Genomic DNA, 20,005 nt, shown 5'->3' with positions numbered 1-20,005 from the left:
TAGACTCCTCTGAGCCCGCTGTGCTGGACACCTCCAGATCCAGCCTCCACTCTTCTCCACTCTGCTCTGTGCCTGGAAGGAGGGGCGGGGCAGTGCTGATGCATCATCCTAGACCTCCAGCTTCCGGCTGGGTTTGGCAGTGGGAGGCACTAGTAGGAAATCAGAGGATGGGAGAGATAGAGATTCGGGTCTCCTGGTGACTGGTTTTCTACTTAAGGCCACAGTGCTTGGCAGGTGCCTGCTCCCTCTTCCACGACTAGAGCAAAGCCTCCAAAACTAGGTGACAGCTAACCTCATCCCAGAGAAACCCAAGGGGAGCCAGTCCCCAGGCCTCCATACAAACACAAACTAAGGGAAGGTGAAACCAGTATGCTTGCTATTCAAATGTAGCCTCAAGGAGATTCCCCCTCCACCACAAGGCCATTCTTCAGTCCTTCTTCCACAGAAATTCAGGCCTCAACACTGTCTCCCCCCACCCCCCGGGCATTCCCTTTGTCCAAATCTATTCACAGAACCTCCCACAGGACTGAACTTTCTCCTCTCCTTGCTAGTGGAGGCCCTCATTGTCTCTCACCTGCTACCAGAATCTCTCCATTTGTTCCCTCCCTTCCCTCTCGCCCCCATAATCCCATCCACACAGTGCCAGCTCGGCAAAGCGCAGGTCTGAGCAAATGCCTTCAGTGGCTCCCTAGTGCCTTCAAAGGCTCACCCCCTCTTCCACTTCCCTATTGAATGTGTGAATTTTTTTAATCAAAAGCTCTTACTTTAAAAAAAATGTAATGCTTTTCTTTGAGTTTCAAAGCATTTATTTTTAAAACACCAAAATTGGCATTTAACGGAAAACTTTAAAGTTTCTTCATCTCCGCTAAGGATCATACTTCCCTCCGCCTGTCGGTACCTTGGCTGACGTCTGAGCAGGACAGGAGGGGTGGCGCAGAGCCGGAGATAAACATCAAGCGTCCACAGGGGTTTCTACCAACGAATACGTTCCGGGCAGATTCAGATGATAAGTTTGGATAGAAGGTGTCGAGAGGTTTCCACTGACCCAGCCCGGCGCTCCCGGGTCTGCGATCATTAGAAAAGGGATGGGCAGGAATTCAGGGCAGGGGCAGGATGAGGGAAGAAGCAGAGGGAACTTGCTGGGGGCCGCCACCCAAGGCGACCACGTCTACCAGACGCTGACCCATCCTGCGGGAGCCGGGCCTCCAGGACTGCGCTTCCCGGGACTCCAGCCGCCTAGCCGGTCCATCCCGCACTCTCTCGTCCCCGGCCCGAAGGAGTAACCAGGCTATTTCCAGGCGGGTCCGGATTCCCTGCGGGAGGCCCGATTCCCCGCCAGCTTGACCCCCGCCCACCACTCCGGGACCTCGCAGAGCCCCCGGCAGAGGGAGAGCGCGGCTCGCGGGGTAGGGGGTGGGTGCTGGCAGGGCAGGGAGAGCTGAGGGCCGGGCAACGGGGGAGGGGCGGGAGAGGGCAGGTCAGGGCCGCCCCAGGCCCCGCCTCCTGCCCGCCCCCCCAGGTGACGGACAGGCCTCCGGGCCGGTTAGGACGCGCCTCGCGATCCCTAGGGCCCCGCCAGGCAGGGCGCGCAGAGGGGCTCCTGCGGGGGCGGGGGCGGGCGGGGAAGCCTCTGAGTAGGGGCGGGGCCTCGGGAGAGTAGCAGTGCTTTCAGCCAATGGGAGCGGAGAGCCGTCCCGTTAGCGCCGGATCCCAGTGGGTAGGGCGGGGCGGGCGGCGCCGTGGGGATCCCGGGGCGGCTGAGGGCCCCTGACTCGGCTCGGCGCGGCAACATGGACCGAATGGCCAGCTCCATGAAGCAGGTGCCCAACCCCTTGCCAAAGGTGCTGAGCCGGCGTGGGGTCGGTGGGGGGATGGAGGCGGCGGAGCGGGAAAGCTTCGAGCGGACTCAGGTGAGGATCGGGGACCCCGGGGCATGCATGGCTGGGGCATCCCGAGAGACGCAGTGTCCGGGAGGGGACTTGAAGGGAGTAGGGGTCTTGCAGGCCCAGGGAGGGACTGGGCAAGGAGGCCGCGAGAGAGGGCATCTGGTGCGCAGGTAGAGGCTATCCGGGAAGGTCGGGGACCCCGGGGGCATCCTGGCTGGCCTGGGGAAGAGGGCAGGGCAGCTCCGAGGAGCTGGCATGATTCGTGCGGTGCGGCCGAGGGGAGCCGGACCTGGCGGGGCAGGGCAGGGGTCACAGGGGCGGTGAGAGGGAAAGGAACCGAAAAGGGGCCAAATGGAAGGGGTACCCCTAGGCTGTGGAAGCGCATTGTGGGGACGCAAGTGTGGCGGCCGAGAGTGGGGCTCTGGGTCGGGGATGTGAAGGGTGCGGAGCCCTTTCCGCCCCTGTCGATCGCTTCAGGGTTGCACTGACATTCCCCCCACCCCTAGCACTCCCTTCCTCGAGCCTCTTGCTTGGCTCACGCCACCCCCAGCTGTCGGCCTCCGAGGGCCGGGCTGAAGGGGTCTGAGCGGTGAGAAGGAATGTAGGAAATGCAATGTGTGGCCGAGTTTGGAAGATGACTGGGGGCTGGAGGAGGGGGCCGGCCAGGGAGCAGGATCTGAGAGTCTTGGACCGACGTCCCGGTACTGGTCAAGATGTGCTGTCCTGGGGTGCCCAGAACCCTGAATTGGAATTTTGGTTTCACCCCTCAAGATGTGCCTGACGGCTAATAGGCAGACTGCCCTATTTGTCCAGCCTGACCAGGGCTGGGGGCCAAAATTCCTCCCTGTCATCAACAAAAAGCCACAATCCATTTTTACCTCAGAGTTTTAATGCCTGGTGTATTGATTTGAGTGCATAAAGCTGACATGTTGATGGTGTTCATCCGCTTGTTTGTATGCAAAATCCATTTCAAAGGGCACTGCACTTCTTTTCATCCCAGTGCCAAAGTTGTATGGGCACATTTGTTCTTCAGTCTTTCTTGCAGTGTGGAACCTTTGAATATCCACCTGGGCCTCCGCTGCCAGAGGCTGGTTCTCCTGCTGTGTTCTGCCTACCCCCAACCCCAACCACAGCACTGTACCGTGTGAGGGGAGGGCTTTGGGATTTTAGATAGGAAAGATTGGTGAGGTCCTGAGTGAGTGTTCTATATATGGAATCTTGCAAAGAAGAAAGCTTTTCATCCCAGGGGACTTCATCCTCTTCTTTTTTTCCAGGAGCCTTTGGCCCTTGGTAGGTATGTCTGGGTGATTTAAAGTAGCGAGTGTCCCCTGTCTAGATCATCATCCTACCCCAGGTGGGATAGGGGAGATGGCTCTTCACTTCTGCCTCCCAGGGTCCCGCTGGGTTTGAAGTTTATTCTCTGATTTTAAGGACAGAACCACCAAAAAGAGGGGAGCTACCTGTCTACTGTGGGTGTTACTGCCTTCACTAGCTGCCTGACCACCTGAGGCTTCTTGCTCCAGGAAACAGTGTGAATCTTTTCTTTTTTTTTTTTTTTTAATGGAAAAGGAAAAGAAATGGTAATTCATTCCTTCTAGAGTCTCAAATATGTAAAAACTGGAGCAACAGAGAAATACATGTAAGACTTTGACCCATTAGTGGTGGAAATTAGGTTTGTGAAAGTTTCTCTAGCTATCCAGGGACAACCCAACAAGGAGAGTCTAGGTCAGTGTCTTCCAGTATTTTACATTCTGTGGAACACCTATAATTGGCCAAATTTGACCTAGTGGCGTGTGTGTGTGTGTGTGTGTGTGTGTGTGTGTGTGTGTGTAGTAAGAAGGGAGGTAGAATGGATCAGGAAAAGAGAGTTAGGGGACAATTAGGGGAGGAGGAGGGTGAAGAAAAGAAGAGGACAATCCTAAAACTTAACCTTAGTCATTTTTTAAAAAAGTATTTTGTTTAATAACTGCCTACCAAATATGAGAGTAAACATGAGTTAGAAAAAAAAGTTTAATGAGTTAAGAGACCATGAGAATTAGTGAAGGGAAAATGATAATTGTAATTCATTATTGTGTTTGGCACTGTTCTAACTGCTTTATTGTGTTACCTTATTTAATCTTGATAAGGACCTATGAGGTGGTATCGATAAGGACCTGTGAGATCCTTATGGGATCAGCCACATTTTACCTGGAGAAAATCAAGGCACAGAGAGGTTAAGTAACTTGCCCAAGTCACACAGCTGGAAGTCTCAACCTTTAACACCTGCCTTGTGTGGCCTCCAAGTACTGGGCAGAGCCCTGGCACCGGAGCTAGAAGAGGTTGAAGTTTTGTGGCTGGGCACACGGATGAGCTATGTGGCCTCCGGCAAATTGTCTGAGCTTTCTAATCCTCAGTTTCCTTATTGTAAGTAAGGATACCACTTAACCTCACAGGTTGATTGTGGGGATTAAATTAAATAATATGCGGAAGGCAGTTTGTAAACTGGGGAGCACTGTTGCAATGACTCTTGCTGTAATCTGAGTGGGGAGAGGGGACGTGAGAAAGCACAAGTGAAGCGATGGGGCCGTGATGAGTCTTCAGCAGAAGGAAGGACAGCAGTGTTCCTAGTTAACATGGTGACTGTAAGGTACATGTTGTGGGGGTGGGAAGCACGACCTGCTGGGTCGAGAGCAGGGAATGGCATAAGGAATCATCTGGAGGTGGGTGTGCAGAAGAGACTCACTGGCCGAGGTGGAGACAGGAGCAGTGACCTCCTAGCACCTGCTACCTGTCCAGTCACCATTTCTCTGTGGCCGTGAGGAACTGATGAGCTTCCTGAGGGCAGGACTGTGTCTGGCTCCTGCCTCTGTCCTCAGATGCTTGAGGCTCCAGTTAGTGGTGCAGTGGCTGTACTTGGAGGTGGACAGTGACAGGGTGGCTCCAGCAGAGAAACGAGTGACTCAGCTCTGGGCGACAGGGAACATCTGTAGTTACTTGACGTTCTTTCCTAATGGCCCCAAGTTCCCCTTGGTCCAGCCTGGTCTCCTACACTCTCAGCCGGGAGCCCTGCCCAAGGCCTGTCGGAGGACTCTGGTTTCTCTGCCTGCCTTCCGGCCAGGCTAGTGCCTTCAGACCAGCCTTGTTTCCTCAACTGCTGCTAGCCTCTTCCAGGAAGCCTTCCCTCCTCAACTCTCCTGGCCTCATCCTCACACTTCCTGTGGCCACTGTCCCTGCCAGAGTGGGGACACGTGACCTGTCTGCCTCAGACCCCATCTCCAACCAGACCCCTGGTGTGTCCCCCACCCCGCCCATCACAAGCAATCCTCAGGCTCCAGGGAGATAAAAAGTAGTTCTGGCCCTTAAAAAAGCTGCTGTCTTAATGATACTTTATCTGGAGCACTTTACAGTTTATAAAGCATGTTTTAGCCATCTCTGGGGCTGCACTGTGGTTGGGTGTGATCACCCTCATTTCATGGAAGAGAGCTTCGTAATTTGCCCAGGGCTGCCAGTTGGTGAGTGAGAGGGTCAGGATTCAAACCCAGGACTCCAGGTTCTGGATCTCAGGCCCCTCCCGCCTCACGGCCCTTAACGTCAGCCAAGAGGGTGATGCTGGAGTGAATCAGGAGGGTTGCTGCTCACACAAAACACCCTGTCTGTATTTACTTAGCTGGAAAATGGTTTTCTCTATGGTTTGCTTATTTTTTCAACATCCATTTAGTGAGTACATACCGTAGAGGGGACACAGATGAGTAAGATAAAGAGACTGGCCCCAGAGGAGCTCATGAGTCAGCAGGGAGGTGGACCGGCCACCGCAGGCCTCCTCTACAAGGAGGATAGAGGACCCACAGTGCCAGCATCCCTGGGGCCATAAGTAATGCAGGACCCACTGAATCAGAATCAGAACTTCACCCGGAGCACCAGGTAGTCCTGTGCACACTCTGGCTCTGCTCTGTGGCAGGTGAATGCTGGGGTCAGAGGAGAGGATGGGGCTCTGAAAACACAGAAGAAGGAACAAACCCTTAGTCATAGTCTCTTGGATGGAGCCCACGACAAAGTAAAGGATCCTAACAAATCATATGCTGGGAAGAGCTGGGAGACCTGGGTTCTAGAGAGAACGAGACAGAAACAAATATTTATGGAGGGCCTGCTGGGTCCTGGGAACATGATAGGTGATTTATAGCTATTATCCTATTTAATAACTCAGGCTCAGAGACGGCCAAGTGACTTTTCCAAGGTCACACAGCAAGTAAACAGATAAGCCAGGGCTTCAAAGTCAGATGACCAAGTCCTCTTCTCCATGTTTAAGTCGGCAGGGTAAGTGTTTCTACCATCTTGCTCATGATCTTCAGCAGATGTGCAGCCTTCAGTTCACCAGCAGAAGAATTTTAGGGTTGGACTAGAGGGATCAGTAGTTCTCAGCCTTGGTGGCACAGGGCTGGCTGCCAACATAAAAGTTGCTATGCCTCTCCTATCCCCAGCTTGCTCCCTTAGTTGGCACTGAAAACTAGAAAGGATGCTGAGCTTTCTTTGGGTCCATGGTTTTGTCCTCTTCTGATTCCCTCCCACTGATACTAGTGATAAAAGCCAACATTTACTGCATTTAGTATGTGCAAGTGTAAAGGCTTTGCACAAACTTCCCCTTTCAGTTCTTACCACAAACTTGCGGATTATAATCCCCACTTTACAGATGAGGAAATTGAGGCTGAGTGGGGTTAATAACCATCTCAAGGTTCTGAAGTGAGTAAGTGACAGAGCTGGAACTCAAGCCCAGGAGAACTGGCCCCAGAGCCTGGCTTTACCCGATTACCATCCCTGGGTCACTGCCTGGCCCCCTCTAGCTCGCTTCCTCCTTCCTCCCCTAACTCGTGGAGTCCCCAAGGCTCTGTCCTCCCCACACTTCTCTTTTACCTCCTGTCCACTTCCTCTGTCTTCACTTCCATCTGATGGTTTCTGTTCTCACCTCCATGACGCCAACTCCCTGACTGCATGGCCTGTGTGACCACTTCCCATTGGACATCACCCCCTGATAAACCACACATGTCCCAAACTCTCCTTGGGCCTCCCCAGCCTCTGATCCCTCGGTCCCAACATCTCCCTGGAACCAGGGCTGAGTCCTCCCCACCTTTTGCCCTCACAGCCACACTCTGTTCTGTGATGTTTCTCTTGTCCTTCCCTCCTTTGCTTCTCTCTGTCCCTGCCCTTTTCCCCTCATGCTCGCCTCATTGTAATCCCGTCTTCCCTGCCCCCTCAAATAGCCTGATGCCAGATGGATTGTCTCTAAAGCCCAGCACCGCCTGTATCACTCTCTTTTTTCAAGAACCTTTGCTGGCTGCCCAGGGAGCCTGCGTGCTGTGGCACCATCAGGGTTCCTGCTCCCTGCCCTTGGCAGGCCTTAACTTCCATGGCATCCCTCCCCTTGACAGCCCCTGCAGTCTGGTTCAGATGAGCAGGGGCCCTTAGCTACCACAGGTCTCTCCGATTCATCCTAGCCCACATCGTGGCTTCCCTTCCAGACTGGAAGCTCGTAGGGGCAGGTTCTGGGCCTCAGTGCCCACTGGGTCCTTGCACGAGGCAGGCGCTGGGGCCTGTTTGCCAAACATGTAAACGTACAATGGTCGGAGGATCTCCAGGAGTCTGGGTGCTGCAGGCAGGCCCCCGCTTGCAGAGCGCTTTTCCTTTGCATGTTTTGAGATTCTCCCTCTGTCTCCTTTGATTTCTCTGATGATTAATTCTCACTAAGAGCCTGCCCTGTGTGCCAGGCTTGGGCACCCAGGGTACCGTGGAAGTACATCACCCAGCTCCAGAGAGCGGGGTTGGAGAATTCACATAGGAAGGAGTCTGCAGGGGCTGGAACCAGAATTAAGGCTCAAGGCTGATAATGTGAATTTCTGTAAAGTTCAGAACACTCTGAACACTTTATAAACATTCCCAAACCGCGGTCTTGGACTTCCCAGGGCTTCATACTGCTTCAGGTCACACCTTTCTGAGCTAGAAGAGATTACCAGGAAGGGAGAGAAACTGGCCTAGTGTCCCAGGCACCTGGAGGGGGCTGCTGGCCGTGGCCTGGGTGCAGGTGGTGGAGTTTGCAGCAGGGCATAAGGGATGTTAGGATGAGAGCTGAGGCAGAAAATCTGGCTCTGCCACTGCCTCTCTTATTTCAAAGTGAGGAGCCTGGAAAAGATTTCTGAGGGTCCTTCCAGCTCTCAAATATTTCAGCTTATAAAACTCCTCTAAGCAACCTTGCACATTAGAATAAGGTCACGAGTTTCTTCTGAGCTCTCAATTGCTCTCTTAAAAGGAGTTTCCAGATGCCTCCTGTTTGTGGAATGGGGCCCGGGTACCCGTGATGTGGGGCTCACGAAAGGATGGTGCTGTACCTTGGGAAGGGATGGGGTGTGTCCATGTGGCCCAGGAAGGCAGAGTCCCAGCCCCACTTGGGCACTGAAAGAGTTCTTTGCTCACAAGGCACTGATGAGGCCCGTTTTATGCTCCCCATCCATTCATTCACTTACTCCACTACCTCAGGACAAAGTATGAGGGAGACCTGGGCGCGGCACAGGGCGTAGCCTGGTGCAGCGGTGCCCTGGGCCAGCGGCCAGTGCGTCTGCATCCAGAAGGGTTGATGGCCTGGAGAGATGCCCACCTAGGAAAGGGAACTTGTCAGCCCCACCTCCTGGCAGGGTGGGGACGGCTTCCTGTTTTCCTGCCTGGGCAGGCAGGGAGGAGCCCTGTTCCCAGCCATGGGCAGCACAGTCTCACACTGGGTGGGGAGAGGGCTTGGGGGGGAAGGTGTCCTCTGGCTCAGCCAGCGGGAGAGAGAACAGGGATTTTCTTGGCCCCAAAACCTGCCACCTCTTCTCTTAGTGCTGGGAGACAGTGCAGGAAGCTGGTCAGGCTGCTCAGGAAGCCAACGTGGCTGATTCCTTCTGCTTTAACAACATTTAACACCGTGAGCAGTTTTTAAAGTATGTTTACACATCACCTCTTCTCAACCACAGAACAACTGTGCAGCAGGTAATTTTGGTCAGTTCTCAAGTGCAGATAGACACTAAGGCCCAGAGAGCTTCTGTGACTTGCCCAAGAGCACTCAGGAAGTGGCCAAGGAGCTGAGGCTTGAACCTGGTGGGTCTGATCTCAGACTTTTCTTTCCGTCCATACCCCCTTTTATTTTTTAAAATTTTGGGGGGGAGCAGGAGAGGTAATTAGGTTTATTTATTTATTTAGTTATTTTAATGTAGGTACTGGGGATTGAACCCAAGACCTGGTGCATGCTAGGCATGTATTCTAACCACAGCTATACCCTCCCGTCTCCCCATATCCCCTTTTAAAACTGAAGCCTGGTCTGGGGCTGGTAACTTAGAAGAGGTAGAGAGATATTTTTCCCCCTAAGTCTTTTCCAGCTGATTTATTTGGACATTTGAAATTCCTCCCAGAAGATTTTTTGCAACATACATAACTATCAAAGGGCCCATATTCAGAATATGTGAAAAAAAGAAACCCTTAAAAGAAAAAAGGACAACGTAATAGAAAAATAGGCTGGAGGAGCTTCACCAAAGAGGATAAGCAAATGGCCAATAACTATATAAAAAGCTGTGCAACTTCGTTAGTAATCAGGGAAGTGCAAATTAAAATTCCGGTGAGACACTGCTGTATGCCCATCAAGATGTCTGAAATAAAAATGAAAAAAAAATGGACATTGCCAAGAGTTGGCGAGCATATGAAGCAATGAATGCACTCATAAACGGCTGGTGGGGCTATAAACTGGTGCAGCTGCATTGGAAAACAGCTGATGTCCAAAAATTGAAGATAAGCACACTCACTTACCCAGCAATCCCAGGATGAGCTCTGTACCCAGCAGAAATGCGTGGACACACACCAAAAGATATTTAGAAGAATATTCACAATCATGTTTTGTAACAACCCCAAGCTGGACACAATCCAAAATCCCATCAACAGTAGATGAATTCAAATGATAAATGCTGGAGAGGGTATGGAGAAAAAGGAACCCTCCTACACTGTTGGTGGGAATGTAGTTTGGTATAGTCACTATGGAAAACAGTATGGAGGTTCCTTAAAGAACTAAAAATAGACTTATGATCCAGCAGTCCCACTCCTGGGCATATATCCGGAGGGAACTCTAATTTGAAAAGATACATGCACCCCCATGTTTATAGCAACATTATTTACAATAGCTAAGACACAGAACCAACCTAAATGTCCATTGACAGATGACTGGATAAAGAAGTTGTGGTATATTTATACAATGGAATACTACTCAGCCATAAAAATAAATAAAGTAGTGCCATTTGCAGCAACATGGATGCACCTGGAGATTGTCATTCTAAGTGAAGTAAGCCAGAAAGAAAAAGAGAAAATACCATATGATATTGCTTATACATGGAATCTAAAAAAAACAAAAAACAAAAAGACACAAATGAACTTATTTACAAAACAGAAACAGACTCACAGACATAGAAAACAAAATTATGGTTACCAGGAGGGAAAGAGGGTGGGAAGGGAAAAATTGGGAGTTAGGGATTTGCAGATACTAACTACTATGTATAGATAGATAAACTAAATAGATAAACAGCAAGTTTCTACTGTATAGCACAGGGAACTATATTCAATATCTTATAGTAACCTATAATGAAAAAGAGTATGAAAAGGAATGTATGTATGTATATGTATGACTGAGATGTGCTGTACACCAGAAATTGACACAACAGTATAAACTGACTATACATCAATTTAAAAAATAGAAAAAAAATGATATAGAAACTTTATCAGTAAATATTATACCTTGATTTGTAACTAAAATTACCATGTCTGTCATGACATGCTTTCTCCTTACTGAAAAATAAAGTATGAAAAGAGACACACAAAAAAATTAGATGGATAAACAAACTGTGCTCATTGGAATATTATACAACAGTGAAGATGAACAAACTATAGTTACCCTGAACAACATGAGTGAATCTTAACAAACATAACATTGAGGGAAAAGAAGGTAGACACCAAAGGGCACCTTCTGTAGGCTTCCATTTATATGAAGCTCAAAAAAACAGACAAAGCAAAACTGGGATTTAGGGGTACTTGCTTAGATGGTAAAACTAAAGAAAAAAGGGAGTGGTTATTATTAAAGTCCAGATAAAGGTCATCCTTGGGTGCAGGAGAGGTTAGTGATAACAGGGGAGCTTCTGTGTGGTCCTACCACCTGTCCGTTTACTGGCCTGGGTGGTGGCTTATGATAACTCATTAAGCAGTACCTTTTTGCTTTGCATGGTTTTCTCTATCTGTATGATATTTCAAAATACAAAAGGTTAAAAAAACCTCCTCCCACAGAGTAGGAGACAGCGTCTTGTGGAGGCTGAGTAAGAATCTGCCACTTAGATATCCACCCACCCTTTGAGGTCTCCCTCAAACACAGCCTCCCCCGTGAACGCATTTCTGATGCTGCCCGAGACCTGGGAAGCGTTTGATTTATGAATCACGCATATCCCAGCAGCAGACTGAGCGCTGCTGTGACACGTAGCCGTGAAGTTGACACCTATCATTAGCCCACACTTAGCACAGTACCCTTGGCTTCTGTTCCTGTGTGTCCTGTGTCCACCTTCCTTGGTGGCAGAGGGGACCTCCGTTCCTCACTCATCTTTTGGGGAGTTGCCCATTGTCATAGAGGGTTTTGCACCAGCTCAAGCTCAGGATGTCTGTTACACACAAGATAAATTAGCTGGTGAGAGGTTCTCAAAGGAGAGAATGAGAGAAGAAAGCATATCTCCAGGCTCAAAAGAAGCACATTTGAATAAACCAAAGACCTAGGTGGTAGGTTTCTGGAACACATAACCTCAGGCTTGGCTGCTGTTCCAAAGATTTAGCTCAAGCCAGGCATGATGAACCTGAGAAGATCACCTGGGAACAGCAATACTGACCTCCTTCTTTTTTAAATTGACGTATAGTCAGTTTACAGTGCTGTGTTAGTTTCCAGTGTACAGCCTGGTGATTCAGTTATACATATATACATATATTCCTGTTCATATTCTTTTTCATTATAGGCCATTACAAAGTATTGAATATAGTTCCCTGTGCTATACAGTAGGACCTTGTTGTTTATCTATTTTATAAATAGTAGTTAGTATCTGCAAGTCCTGAACTCCTCATTTATCCTTCCCCACTCCCTTTCTCCCCTGATAACCATAAGTTTGTTTTCTATGTCTGCGCGTTTGTCTCTGTTTTGTAAATAAGTTCATTTGTGTCCTTTTTAAGATTCCATGTGTAAGTGAAATATGGTATTTTTCAGAAAGACTGGCTTACTTCACTTAGTGTGATGATCTCCAAGTCTATCCGTTGACCTTCTAACAGTGGTTATTTGAGATCTCTGTCTGGCTGCGTGGTCCCTGGGGCCAGCCCACGATGACAGTTCTTAGACTGGCAGTTGCCGTGTGTGTTATCATATCTTACTAGGCTGTCAGGTGTCCCGTCTCCCAGACTGGCCTGGAAACAAATACCTTCTCTGTTTGATCTTCCTTGGACGTGTCTTGACTGATGCTACATCTTCCCTCCCATTTTCCACAATCCTTCAGAAAGAGATACACAGGCATGAGCTCTGTGGTTTCCTCTCTGAGCAAGATCCAGGTCGACTTCCCTTGGAGTCACAGGTCAGCCAGGGCTCCACACCTCCGGACTTGACACACGGTAGGCATTCAAAAAAATACATCCACGTTGAGTGCCTTGTCTCTATAAGCTCCAGTTCCTGGCACAGTGTCCGGCCCAGAGCGACTCTTGATGAGGGTATGGGGAATGAAGGATAAAATATTTCGGATGAAGGACTGAGTGAGCATCAGCCACTTTTGGTCCGAGTTCTGAGCTCTGAACCCTGAGTTGCGAACCCTGAATGTAGGTTCATGTGAACACAATTGGAGACGCTAAGAAGGTCCCTCTGATGTAACCGTGGGTAGTTCTCGGGGACTTCCTATTGAATGCCAGCTCCCTGACTCATGCTCGGAAGTGACTTGAGATCTCCTGCTTTTCTTGAGACTCTTACTGCAGGATGGGACCTCCCAGTACAGCCAAGGCCGCGTTCTGCTAATGAGGAAAATCCGACCCACCTAAACCTGAATTCCATCTCCTGCCACAGACTGGCTCATTCTCCTTTGTTCTCAGTTTTAGAGAATGTCAGTTTCTAAACCGTCCCGGGCCGTCCCACTGGAAATTCTCCCGAGCATCTCTGCCACCCCTCTGTTCTGCACCCCTGCAGCTGTTCACGGAGTCCTGTTGTTCCTGTGTCCTTGACTGCACCCCACATCACTCCCACTTCTCCACCACTGCCTCCGCTTTAGTTCAGGCCTTCGTCTCAAGCCTGAGTGGTTTATTGTCTGGCCTACTCAGCCTTTCTGCCCTCCAGTCTCTATCATTGTGAGATCTACCCTCTCCTTGGCTGTCAGAGTTGGGTTTTTAAAGGTCCAACAGTTTGTGTCACCCCACGTTTTAAAAACCTCCGTTGGTTCCGCGTTACTCCTAGCTGAAACCCAAGCTCCTCGGCTCGGCCCAGAGCCAAGCTTCGCCAGCAGTGAGGTCCTGCCGCCCCATCCCCGCGCCCCGCAGCCCAGCCCTCCAAGCCCCTTAGTGCTCTGCCAGCTCAGCCCACTGCTCCTCTGCTCCTGTGTTTTTCCAGGTGCAGCATTCTTTTCTGCCGAGAACATCTCTTCCACTTTATCCACCTGCCAAACTCTTCATTCTTTACATCCCACCTGGGATGGCCCCTCCTCTGGGATGTTCCCCACTCCTCCAGGCAGATTTACTTAACGGTGTTTCTGCGTGTTCTGTGTTAATGTGTTTACCTGGATATCTACCCAACCCTGGACCATGGACTTCCCTACAGCTTAGCTTGCTCTGTAGGCCTCCCCATCCCAAGCACAGGGCTCAGCACCTAGTAGGACCTCCGGAAATGTTTGTCGAGTGAACCAATGATGCCTCTTAGATGAAATTTGACTATTGCTGTAACAGAAAAGGGAATAGGACCAGTTCCTGCCCCAACGCAGGTGCCCAGCACCGAGGTGAACACATCTGATCTGTGTCATGTTGGACTGAATAGAAGTTTTGGCAGCATGGGTAGGATAAAGGTGACTGTGTTTTAGAAGTAGAGAATTTGATGGGCGGGACATATTTACAGAGGTGGGCTTCCGTGTCCGGTCACGGTACACCTAGAGCCAGTGGACTAGGAGTCGGCATTCCTGATTTATGTTCCACAGGTAGGCTGATAGGAGTTCCTTCCGCAGCTAAGGAGCGCAAAATGAGTTGTGGTAGGTAGAATTATTCCCCCACCATGAACATGTCCACCTGTGAATATATTTTGTTACGTGGCGAAAGGGACTTTGCAGATGTAATTAAGGACCTCAAGATGGGAGAGTAGCCTGGACTGTCCAGGTGGGCCCAAACTTTTACAAGCCCGTAAAAGCAGAGAACCTTCTCTGACTGCAAAGCGGAAGAGACGTGGCGGAAGGGGAAGTCGGAGGGATTCCAAGTGGTAGGAGGATTCGGCATGCCGTTGCTCTGGCAGGAGGGACCCACGAGCAAGGACCCATGGGAGGCCTCTAGAGCTAAGAGTGGCCCCTGGCCGACAGCCAGCAAGGACATGGGGACCTTGGGTCTCAAACTGCAAGGAATTGGGTTCTACCAACAACAGGAGTGAGCTTGGAAGCAAATTTTCCCCAGAGCTTCCAGCCAGGAATGCAGCCCTTTAGCCCAGGGAGACCTTGTTGGCCTTCTGACCTACAGAACTGTGAGATGATAAAGGGGTTGTTTTAAACTGCTAAATTTGCGATAATTTGTCACAGCAGTGATAAAGGCTAATCTAGGATAACAGGTAGCTCACGCTGCAGGGCAAGAAGCCCAGTGCAGGGAGCCCAGGCCTTGCTGCACACGCAGGCCACCCTTTCAAACCTAGGGGGACACTTGTTGCTTCATCCATGCTTGTTGTGGCCAGAGGTAAAACACTGGATTTCCATCCTTGGCACTTACTCACAGACCTTTCATGCTGGAAAAACAATTCAGCAGCCTGTTCAAAACACCCTTTCCTGCTGGGCCATGAAGTCCTCTGGTGCAGTTCCAAGTCTGGGGATCACAGATGTAATTTACTTAACCTTAAAATAATTTTTTTCTTTTTTTTCTGATCAAGTGCTGTGCTGTCTGTTTAAAAAGGTGGGTGGGAAATCCCAGTGTTCCTATAGGATTGTGGTGGCATCTCTGCTACAGAGAACTAGCTTCAAGGCAGGAAGCAGAGGAAGGAGTAAATGAAGGGTTTTCCTCGGGGTGGGCCTGCTGTGTCCTGAAGCTTCCTCAGCCTCACTGGTGGTCTGGAGGGTCCCAGTATTCCTGGGATTAGATGCAAAGCAACCAGGAGCTCTCAGAGCACTGGATTAAGAATTGGGAAGCCTAGCCTCTCCTGGCTGTTGTTCTGTCTATTCTGCCACGTTCCCTACTGTCTGTGAGTCAATGAAATGATGGGAGTTGGGTGAGATTGTCCCAAAGGCTCAGAGGGTTGGTGATTCCTTACAAGTGTGGCTCCTGGAGTAGCAGCCCCGTCAGAGTTGACTGCCTTTTAACAGCACCAGCCCTGGTTACCCCAGCTTTGCTGTCCTGGTCCTTAGCTTTGGACACTGAATTCTGTTCGGCTTTCCTCTCTCTGTGAGATCTTTCCTCCTGGATGACCCTGACTGCACTTAGCTTCTATGAGTAACTTCTTCTGCGCTGGTCAGATGGACCCATGTGCCCCAAAAGAACTGGCCTCCCAAAGTTACTCACTCAGAAAACACCCAGTGAGAAGCCCTTTGCAATCAATTGGTCACTTCTGCCCAGGCACCATCTTCTGTCTTCTGCTTAGCACTGCCAGGTACAGCTGCACAGGCCAAGCACTGCACAATTTTGGGAGTGTCTTTGGATCCTGGCCTTCTCAGTGGTAGTCCATCAGGCCTAATTTTATAGCAGAAAAAAATTTTTTTTTCTCCAGAAAGACTCTTTGATACTAAATCAGAGTCAACATGGAGTGTCCGTCATGATGCCATTGCGGTGAACTTGTGGTCCAACCTACCAAATCTGTTCGACTTAGAGAATGGTAAAGCTGGTAGGGACATGAGAGATTCAAGCTGGTGGCCACAGATGTGTTTCTTTAATTTTTAAAAATAAACCTGAAACCCGTAGCCAGGGCATAAACAGTTTGGTTTTCCACAGTCTCCACCACTCCCTGTTGTCTTCCACCAGCCTGCTTCATACTTTGACCTTACCTCCCTGGTGCCTGTTATTATCCAGGTGTGGCCTCTGAGTCAATTCAGTTTCCTAAAGGAAAAGGAGGATTAAAAAAGAAAAATAGCCCAGGGTCCTCACTGCAAATCAGTGCCCAAATCTGAGGCAGACCCAGCCTTGTGTCTGGGTCCAGGTCACGCCCCCAAGACTCTGTGGAGGTGATGAGCACGGGCATTAGAGCCAGACCATTCCACCTGCCGCAGGGCCCGGGCAGACTGCCCTACAGAGATGCTGGTGGGTATAGTTTAATCCAGATCAACGAGGTAGAGATTTGTTGAAAGAGCTTCTACAGTAATAAAAAAACCTACCTTGTAGGGTTGTTGAAAAGGTCAAACAACATAATGCATGAAAAATGCTCAGCGCATTGCCTTCCCTGGCAAGAGCACCGAGAAATATCAGCTCTCAGTTTTCCTCTTACTCGGACTCAGTAACATCTAAGTTTGCGGGCAGGCTGTGCACGGCTGTCGGATAAGTAAATGAATGGGTCTTGGTCTCCTGGTTTGTCTGCTCCCTGATGAAGCCTGGGTTGAGGATCATGTAAAGGAGGACTCGCCTAGGGAGGTCCCTGGGTTTTCAGGGGTGCTGTTTCCGAGGGTGATGTGCAGAGCCACAGGAGGAATTACCTGCACAGCTCAGGTAGTGCTCTCTTGCACCGTGACTGGAACATCCTGGCCTGCCTTGGCACAGGGCCTCGGGTGAACTGCGCTCAGAGGAATCTGCATTTCTGGTTCTGAGGCCTCAAGAAAGACATCAAGGCACAGGGCTGGCTCAGAGATGATAGCTAGGATGACACAGGGCACGCGGTGAGAACTGTCCAGGCTGGAAGGACAAAAGCTGAAGCAAGGATGCAGACGGGAGAGAAGAACGCGCCCTGGGTCAGAGCACTGGGGTTTGGGTTGCGGCTCTGCCATGGCTAGTCAGGTGGTTTTATTTGCATTAAAGTTATACGTGGACATGAGTTAAGAGTCAGATAGTTACAGGCTTGTTACCAAAACCCAGCATCTCCCTGCCCAGCTATTTCCTGCCTCCCAGAAGCAACCAGTTTCAGTTCTTCAAACTGCTTTCATTATAGCCATTATTATGGACCTGCATTCTGGAAGAGAAAGATCTAGCTTTCATTTACACGGATGCCTCCCATCCCCGTGACAAACACTTTCCCTTCTCTGTCCCCCGAGAGTTTTAACTCTGTGTTCAGTGTCAACTTTATCATGACCCTGTACACTCGAGAGGCACCTGAGCCCCTCCTGGACTTTGGTATCTTTTCCTTTCCTGAATACAGTTTTGTTATTCCTGGAGTAATGGATTATCTTTGTTTGCTTGGGTTTCTGTCTACTTCTCACCGATTTATCTTGGACTCTCCCTCCAGTGCACAAATCACCACCTACTTAATACAGTAGGTATTATCAGTTCCGTCATCCTAGGGTCAAGTGAGGATGCAGTGGTAAGGAGTCAGGAGTTGTGAAGATGCCGTGAACTGATGATGATGGCTGCTGTCCGGAACTTTCTTCCCAGACCTCCAAACTGGAAAGTAATTAGAGAACAAATGAAAGGACGTCTCCCTGGGCACATCCCACTTGAAAGTGAGGCGTGCCCAACCCAAGAGGTGAAATTAGCTAACCGTGTTTCTAGAGCCGTGAGGAGTTTGGATCAGCTCATAGATGATTTGGCTGTGACCGTGAAGGGAAGTCTGAGCAGTTAAGGGTGTCCGCGTGTCATAGGGAACAACCTGAGTCTCTCACAGACCCCAGCTCCAGGAACAGCTGAGCTCAAGAATTTTGAAATTTTATTTTCATTTATTCTGCGCGCCAATTGAATATATTTAGAATGTCTTTTGTGATGGAAAATGGGCAATAAAAACCAAGTGACAGGAAAGAACCTGAAATATTGGGGGATGAGGCTCAGAGTGAGGGTCGGGCCTGGGTAATGACCGGCTGTGAGACCCTCGAAGCCTCTGTTTCCTCTCTTGCAAATTTCTTCACATAACAATAAAGGCCCACAGTCCCTGATACGCAACTCTGAAATCCCGGAAGCTCTGGAAACCTAGAATTCTTTTCAGAATTTGGTACCCGTCCTGCACGTGTCTGGGCTTATTTATAGTCTGTGTGATATGTGCATCTTAGAACAGATGGTCATACGATACGCTGCAGCGATATTACTGTGTTTGATTAGAGGGCGTTACCCAGACCCCCAGATTCTAACTTCCCAAACACCTGACCCCGAGAGTCTGGGATAAGGGACTGTGCTCCAGAGTACCCACTCCATTGTGTTATTGGAGGGTTGTGAATGAGGTACCTTAGGTTTAAAAGCTGAAGCGCTGTGCCAGGTGGATAGTAGGTGCTCAATAAATACATGTTAGCTGTTATCCTTATTACTCATTGATTTGAGAATCACACTTGTAGAACTAGGAATAATTAGATTAACCATCCAAGTCCAACTTCCTATGTTCAGTCAAGGAAGGTCATGACGAATTATCTTAAACTCTAAAGAATTGAAGTCGCAGCTTGGTGGGTAATGGAAAGTTCCAAAGACAGAACTGGGTTCACATCCTCTCTGCTGCTTACCACCTCTGTGACCTTGGGCAACTGCCTTAACTTCTTTGCCTCAGTTTTCCCATCTGTACAGGGGGGATGACCATACCTGTCTCACAGGTTTGCCCTGAGAATCCAGAGAAGCTCAAGAAGGCTGAGTATTGAAATGAATGACGTATTAGACTGAACTGGGTGCATCACCTATGTGGTTTTCTTGCCAGTAAGTGCCTCACCTCAATCTAATCACGAGAAAACCTCCCACAAACCCAAACTGAGGGATGTTCTACAAAATAACTGACCAGTAACTCTTCAAAAATGTCAAGGTCAGGAAAGACCAGGAAAGACTCAGGAGATGTCACAATTAAGTCAAGGTGGGATCCTGGATTGGATGTTGGAACAGAAAAAGGACAGTAATGGAAAAACTGGAGAAATCCAAATTAATTGTGTCATAGAGTTAATAGTATCGTACCAAAGTTAATTTCTTCGTTTTGATGAGTTTTCCTAAGGTTAGCTAAGATATTAGTTAATACAAGAGGAGCCCGGCAAAAAAGTGTACGGGAACTCTGTTCTATTTTTGCAATTCTTCTGAAAGTCTAAAATTATCTCAAACTAAAATATTAAAGAACAGGAATGGCATGTTGCTTGGCAGACGTGAGTCAGTAAATGTGCGTTCCATTGCTCCCTCGGGTCATCGTGGGGTCACCGGAGACCCCCACAGGCACTGGCGTCTGAGGAGGGAAAGTGTGGCTCGTCCAGTCCAGGCTGCATCAGAGGAGGGAGCAGGTCTGGTGCCTTCTCCGAAGGGGAGCTGCTCTGAGTGCCCCGGGTCTCCGAGGGAGAGATGGGGTGGGACCTTTGCAGTCTGGCAGACGCACTTCCGCTGGCCTTTGTTGCGATGGGCCTGGCACTGGTAGTTAAGCACTTAGTGGTCAGACAAGCTTAGTTCCAGCTCCACTTTGGTTACTTATCTTGTGGGGGACTTGGGAAAGCTACTCATCTGTAATAGAGGCTGAGGTAGTGCCGTCAAGGCTCAGGGAGTGGGCTGAATGAGAGGGTCCAGAGTAGTAGCCAGTGCTGGGGGCCATCTTTTCTCCCCATGAAGCCCTCCCCAGATGGCCCCACGGAAATGCCCACCGCTCTCAGGTCCCCCCAGCACTCACTTTGTGTCCCTCCAAGGTCCCTTTCTAGGGGCAGCCTTTTAAGCCCCATGATTTGTGTGTCTTGTTTGCCCCATGACTTAGAGCTTTTGTAGACCACAGGGCTTTGCACGTAGGAAAATGTGCAAGTATGGTGAGTGAGTGAGTGAAGGAAGGA

General features: G+C 49.7%; 1 protein-coding gene and 1 long non-coding RNA gene across 4 annotated transcripts in view; one reads left to right on the top strand and one right to left on the bottom strand.

The window, feature by feature from the left end:
• Positions 1 to 788: 788 nt before the first annotated feature.
• On the bottom strand, positions 789 to 1,437 carry LOC116657461. Its single transcript, XR_004312553.1, has 2 exons — positions 1,184 to 1,437; positions 789 to 1,065 (listed from the first exon to the last, which is right to left on the bottom strand). It is a non-coding gene; the product is annotated as an uncharacterized LOC116657461 (long non-coding RNA).
• A 292-nt stretch (positions 1,438 to 1,729) lies between these two features.
• HIP1 (huntingtin interacting protein 1) overlaps positions 1,730 to 20,005 on the top strand; it is a 135,946-nt gene continuing 117,670 nt past the window's right edge. The window contains exon 1 of one of the 3 annotated variants that reach the window (XM_006180940.3): positions 1,730 to 1,910. In XM_006180940.3, the coding sequence (XP_006181002.2) occupies positions 1,791 to 1,910 (120 nt within the window). In that variant the 5' untranslated portion in view covers positions 1,730 to 1,790. The remainder of the gene's footprint in view (positions 1,911 to 20,005) is intronic. The other 2 variants (XM_032459571.1, XM_032459573.1) reach the window with 2 other exon arrangements.

The sequence above is a fragment of the Camelus ferus genome, chromosome 18 (assembly GCF_009834535.1).
Source record: "Camelus ferus isolate YT-003-E chromosome 18, BCGSAC_Cfer_1.0, whole genome shotgun sequence".
Lineage (NCBI taxonomy): Eukaryota > Metazoa > Chordata > Mammalia > Artiodactyla > Camelidae > Camelus > Camelus ferus.
Note: the sequence above shows the minus strand (reverse complement) of the source record. Positions and strands in the feature narration are given on the sequence as shown.